This window comes from Heterodontus francisci, chromosome 4 (assembly GCF_036365525.1).
Source record: "Heterodontus francisci isolate sHetFra1 chromosome 4, sHetFra1.hap1, whole genome shotgun sequence".
NCBI classification, from domain to species: Eukaryota; Metazoa; Chordata; class Chondrichthyes; order Heterodontiformes; family Heterodontidae; genus Heterodontus; species Heterodontus francisci.
In genome coordinates, this window is record NC_090374.1 from 170,603,251 (window position 1) to 170,609,250 (window position 6,000).

At 40.1% G+C, this 6,000-nt stretch overlaps 1 protein-coding gene across 1 annotated transcript in view; it reads left to right on the forward strand.

Annotated features, from left to right (window-relative positions):
* The window catches only part of LOC137368846 (RNA exonuclease 1 homolog), a 60,650-nt gene extending 55,260 nt beyond the window's left edge, over positions 1-5,390 (forward strand). The window contains 2 exon segments of the mRNA XM_068029052.1: positions 1,587-1,707; positions 5,237-5,390. Coding sequence (XP_067885153.1) covers positions 1,587-1,707; positions 5,237-5,328 — 213 coding nt within the window. The 3' untranslated portion in view covers positions 5,329-5,390.
* Positions 5,391-6,000: the final 610 nt, after the last annotated feature.

A 6,000-nucleotide genomic window follows, 5' to 3' on the forward strand; every position in this document is an offset into this window, starting at 1 on the left:
AAAGTGGTGGTAAGGTAGAGCTGGGTGTTATCAGCATACATATAGAAACTGGTTCATAGAACAAAGCTTCCACAATGTACCTTGGGCAAAGAACACTTGCTGTATTGGTGTGACATTATCCAGCTCTTGCAGCAGCCTCTGAGTGAGGTTGACAGTTGGTGCTGAATTAGGGGTAAGCTGATGCAATGCTTGCTAGAACCAGATTGAAACTGTTCAAACAAAGCCACTGGTCGCAGTCTTGAATGAAGAGAAAATACTGAAGACTGAAAAAATGGGAAAGCCTTTTGATGAAAAGGGAAATGGAGGAGGAACTCTCAGCACAGCTGTAGTTAATGGGTTTAATATTTGTGTTTAAGACAAAAATGGGAGGTTCCTATATAAAAGATCATCAGTCAAGCAAAACAAAGAAGCATTGAAGACATTAAAGAAACACAGGAATGAGCAAAATAGTAAGATGAATAGAAGTGACCAAACAGGTTGCAGAGGAGCAATGATTCTGGAAAGTGGATATGCTTTTTGATGAAATAATGTAGGTCATGAAAGATGAATCCATATTGCCAACATTGACCTGTTGGGCCGAATAACTGACTTTTTTTAATGTTTTAAATCCTTTGTAATATTGCACAAATTGGTTGAGTGGTAGGTGAGGGAGGAGTCTCTGCATTGATGGGGGGGAAGGAGTGAAAGGAGATGTTTGGCAGGGAAAAGAATTGGGATTGCCCTATTGAAAGTGTGGAAAAGATATTTCTGAAGATCTGGTCGGGGAGGTAGAATTGTCAGAGCTTGTGTTGGTGATGGAGAACAGTTTGGAATATGAGTGGCGCAGTGGTTAGCACCGCAGCCTCACAGCTCCAGTGACCCGGGTTCAATTCTGGGTACTGCCTGTGTGGTGTTTGCAAGTTCTCCATGTCTGCGTGGGTTTCCTCTGGGTGCTCCGGTTTCCTCCCACATGCCAAAGACTTGCAGGTTGATAGGTAAATTGGCCATTAGCAATTGCCCCTAGTGTAGGTAGGTGGTAGGGAAATATAGGGACAGCTGGGGATGTGGTAGGACTATGGGATTAGTGTAGCATTAGTATAAATGGGTGGTTGATGATCGGCACAGACTCGGGCCGAAGGGCCTGTTTCAGTGCTGTATCTCTAAAACTAAAAAAACTAAAATTTACAGAATGTGAGGTGGAAAAAACCGCTCCGGTCACTTCACATTTGGTGCCTAGCATAATTGGAGACCATTTATCTTGATATATATTGGAATCCAGTTCTTTAGATTTGAAAGTCTAAATTACTGCATGCACCAGTGTCTCAGCTCATTGTATTCTCACCATTTAATATAGAGATTCATTGATTGCAATAGTAAACACTGGTCATTGGTTCCTCCAGTTTGATGGTGATTGGTGCAGATTTTCTTGCCCTGTAATGCAAGACAATGTATTATAGATGTGATATGTGCCCCCACATGATGCCCATTTTATATAGCTAAATTATGTGGTTTAATGTTGCTAATTTAAATGAAAAGCTTGCATTGAAGATTTTCTTCAACCAGAGAGAAGCTTTATCCTTTTCTCATGAAATTCTTTTTCTTCACAGCTTATACACAGCATGGTCATTGACACATCAGTCGTGTTCCCACATTGCTTAGGGTTACCCCACAAGCGAGCACTCAGGAATTTAATGGCGGATTACCTTGACCATTGCATCCCCGACAATGGTAAGTAATTTAAGAACATTCGGCCCTTCGACCCTGCTGCACCATTCTACAAGATAATGGCTGATCATCTACCTCACCTCAACTCCACCTTCCCACACTATCCCCACATCCCTTAATTCCCTTAGTACCCAAAAATCTATCGACTTGAGTCTTGAATATACCCAACGACTGAGCATCCACAGCTGTCTGAAGTAGAGAATTCCAAAGATTCACAACCCTTTGAGTGAAGACATTTCTCCTCATCGCTATCATAAATGGCCAACTTCTTTTATTCTAAAACTCTGACTCCCCAATTAAGGAAGAATGTCTCCCAGCATCTATGCTGTCAAGCCCTTAAGAATTTTATGTTTCAATGAAATTACCTCTTATCTAAATTCCAGGGAATATAGGCCTAGTCTACTCACTCTCTCCTCATAGGTCAAAACCCTCATCCCAAGAATCTGTTTCACACTAAGGCAATATGTCCTTCCTTTGGTGTGCATGCTTAATTGTTTGCTGTAACTGCATATTTTGAATCTCAATGTTTCCCAGTCTCTTTCCATTTAAAAAAAATAATAAAAATTCTATTTTTCTTACCAACATGGATAATTTCACACTTCTCCACATATTTGCCACATTCTTGCCCACTGATTTAACCTGTCTATCTCTCTGCAGCCTCTTTTCATCCTCCTCATAGCTTACTTTCCCTTTTAACTTTGTATCGTCAGCAAACTTGGATACATTACTCTCGGTCTGTTCATCTAAGTCATTGCTATTGATTGTAAATAGCTGAGGCTCGAGCACTGATCCTTGTGGCACCCCACTAGTTACAGCTGGCCATTCTGAAAATGCCTGTTTGTTCCTACACTTTTCTGTCCATTAACCAATCCTCAATCCATGCTAATGTATTACCCCCAATCCCACTAGCCCTAATTTGTGCAATAACCTCATGTGTGGCAGCTGATCGACTGCTTTTTGAAAATCCAAGAATATTACATCCACTTGTTCCTACTTATTTAGCCTGCTAGTTACAGCCTCAAAAAAAACTAAGATTTGTCGAACACTACTTCCCTTCTTTCCTTTCATAAATCTGTGACTCTGCCCAATTATGATTTTCTAAGTGCTCGGTTTAATGTCTCTGCGATTTCCTTATTTTCTATTATAATTTCACATATCTCTGACTGTAATGGACTCTCATTTACTTTTGCTAATCTTTTTCTACCTCCACACCTATAGAAGCTTTTAAAATCTTTTTATGTCTCTTGTTTTACTGTCATTCATTTAAAAAAAAAAAATCAATCAATTTCTTTGTCATCCTCTGCTGAATTCTAAAGTCCAACCAATTCTTGGGCTTACTATTCTTTTTTTGGCAACATTTATAAACTTCCTTTAATACTATAAGTTCTCTGCCACAGTTGGACCACTTTCCCATGGGATTTTTATTCCTTAAATGAATGTATATTTGCTCTGAATTAATGAATTAAAAATATTCCACAGAAATGGAGGATGAACTGTAATTAATAAAACAGGATCATAAAACTGAAACTAAACAGTAAATACCTAATTAAACATTTTATTTAAAATCTTTTGGTCAGCATTGGAAAACATCCATTGTGAAAACATCAAACTTAATTGTACTGTGTACCAATGAACATTGTACTAAACGAGTAAGAAACACTTGAAGTGCAACATCACTGCGATGCATGCATTAATAAACAATGAACAAACTCCAGTTGGTTACAAATGAGGTTCCTACACTTGAGAATTAACATCCAATTTTAAAGCTGCATTCTTTTCACCTCAGCTTATTTTTGCATTTGCAGAATAGAAACATGGCGTGCCTTAATCTTGTCTACAGTCAGTGGATCTTTCATGAGAAAGTTGAGTTTTCTGCACTGTTTGCATTATATATTTTTTATTTTATTGAGTTTTACTGAGAGTTCTATATATATTTGCAACTTCATGCCATCTCGTTGGATTCAGGTTCGCTGGCATTACTGTATCACCTGAAATCAGGACCATTCACACAGCTGCCTCTCTCATAACTCCCAACTGTTTCCCTGTATTTTGGTCCAACTTGGTGCCTATGACCACCCCCCCCCCATTCCCTAGTTTCTCCTCCCAAACCTCAAACTAAGATTGAACCCAACCCCCATGGCCACTTCTAGGCCATTCTTCTCTGGTTCCCTCCTCTGCTCTAGTCACTGACATTACCAACCTGTGTCAGTCCTCCAGTACTGTTTCCAACCTCCTTTTTGAAACCTCTATCATCACCACATGGCCTTGCTTAACAAAAAGCCCTCAAACACATCCATTCTTCCCAAGCGACTAGAACATAGTCTCACTTGGGCAGCAGAGTTTTGGATGACAAAAGTTTTAGAGAGGAGAATGTGGGAGGCTGGCCAGTAATGTGTTCAAATAGTCAAGTAACAAAGGCATGGATAAGGGATTTGGCAAGAGGTGAGCTGAGTTGGGTGTACTCTTTTTTTTTTTTTTTTTGTTCTCAGATGGTTCCACATAAATCTAGTCACTGTACCTTCACCAGGTCCTCCTCCACCCTTGGGGATGGTAGGTTCTCTTGTAGTTTGGCCAGGTAGGCTTTCAGGAATGTGAAATGAGACAAGTAAATCAATTGCATAGTCGAGTTTATAATTGAGGTGTTATTTATTGCAGGTATTAATGGTTGGCTTTCGCTGATTTAAAAAAAAATTGTGTTCAGTATTTCCCCCGAGATGCAGTTTCTATCTCTGATCCATGCAGATAAAGGCAATTCCAGATTTAATCACTTTCATGCAGGGCAGCAGTAGAGGAACAATTGGCTGCTGTGTCCTGAGTTAGACAAAGAAAAAACTGACAAGATTCTATTCCCTGATCTCTTGGCTGGGCTCAGCTCTGTCTGCCCAGTCAGTCTGCTTACACTCTCAATCAAAACTCACATGAGCAATGAGCCTTTGGGTGAAGTATGAGGGACCTCCATGTACATGGGGAGAATAAAGAAGCTGGTGCAGGAATCAGCCATTTGGCCCTTCAGGCCCACTGCACCATTGAACAAGATCATGGCTGATCATCTACCTCAACTCCACCTTTCTGCATTATTCCTATATCCCTCCATTCCCTTGGTACCCCAAAATCTTATGACCTCTCTTGAAAATACTCTGAGCATCCACAGCTCATCAGCGTAGAGAATTCCAAAAATTCACAGCCCTTTTATAAGAGCCTGTAGGAGAAATTGTTTTTACATATCAAGTTCTGATGTGGAGTAGACTGAGGCCAGTGGCAGCATCAATAGTAGCTTTCCAAAGGGGCATTGGATAAATACTTGAAAAAAACATTTGCAGGGGCATGGGACTATTTGGATAGCTCTTTCAAAGAGCCAGCGCAAGCATAGTGGGCTGAATGGCCTCCTTCTATGCTGTATCATTCGAAGTAACAGAAAATGGTTACTGCTGGTATTGCTGTAAGGAAATGAAATCCTTTCAGGAGGGGATTGGGGTGATGGTGGTGGGGATAACCGCAAATTTGATTTTGCTTTCCTCGTTCCTTGTACCAGTTGAAAGCTCTGAATCTGTTGAGAAGGGGTGTGCGTGTATGGAGCTCATGAAGTGGAAAGTGAAGGAGGACGCAAAAGGCAGGAAATGGTGAGACTTCTTGGAAAGGCCATCAGAAGGATACTTCAGAGGCTTCCAACATGCGATGTCCAAGTGAATGATGTACTGAACAGCTCATCCCTCTGTCATCGATTTGAAGAAAATATTTCAATTCTGTATGCAATGTCATGTTTGTTTGCAGTGAGATGGTTCTGATAAGGCAGTAACCTGATCAATGAGTCCAGATTACAACATAAACTGGGCAAATGAAGCTCCAGTGACTTGAAACCTTTTGAACTAAAATACTGCTAACAAGTAATGCTAGTTACATTTAGGATGCACACTGCTTTAAATTCTCAGTGAAGGGGGCCTGGTTTTTGATCTTCCTGCGTGCTGATCAGCAGTTGGTATGATATGAAGCATGCTAACTTTCATATAGCAATGAGGCTATAACTGCTGATTTATTTAAGTCTGAGTATTTAGAAATACATCATTATGTTTAAATGTATTTTCTTGAAAAAAAAAGTGGTTTTCTTGATGCGGCTGCTTTGTGATTTCCATTTCTTCATATAGGTACAGTGAGGGGCTGTGCTGGTGTATTTTGAATAACCCCTAATCCAGTCAATGAACTTCCATTGGTAGAGATCATAATAGCTATTCCAAAAAAAAAAACAGCCAACCACTGTGAACCTTCAATTACATCATACTGCCTCTGGAAAATAAATCT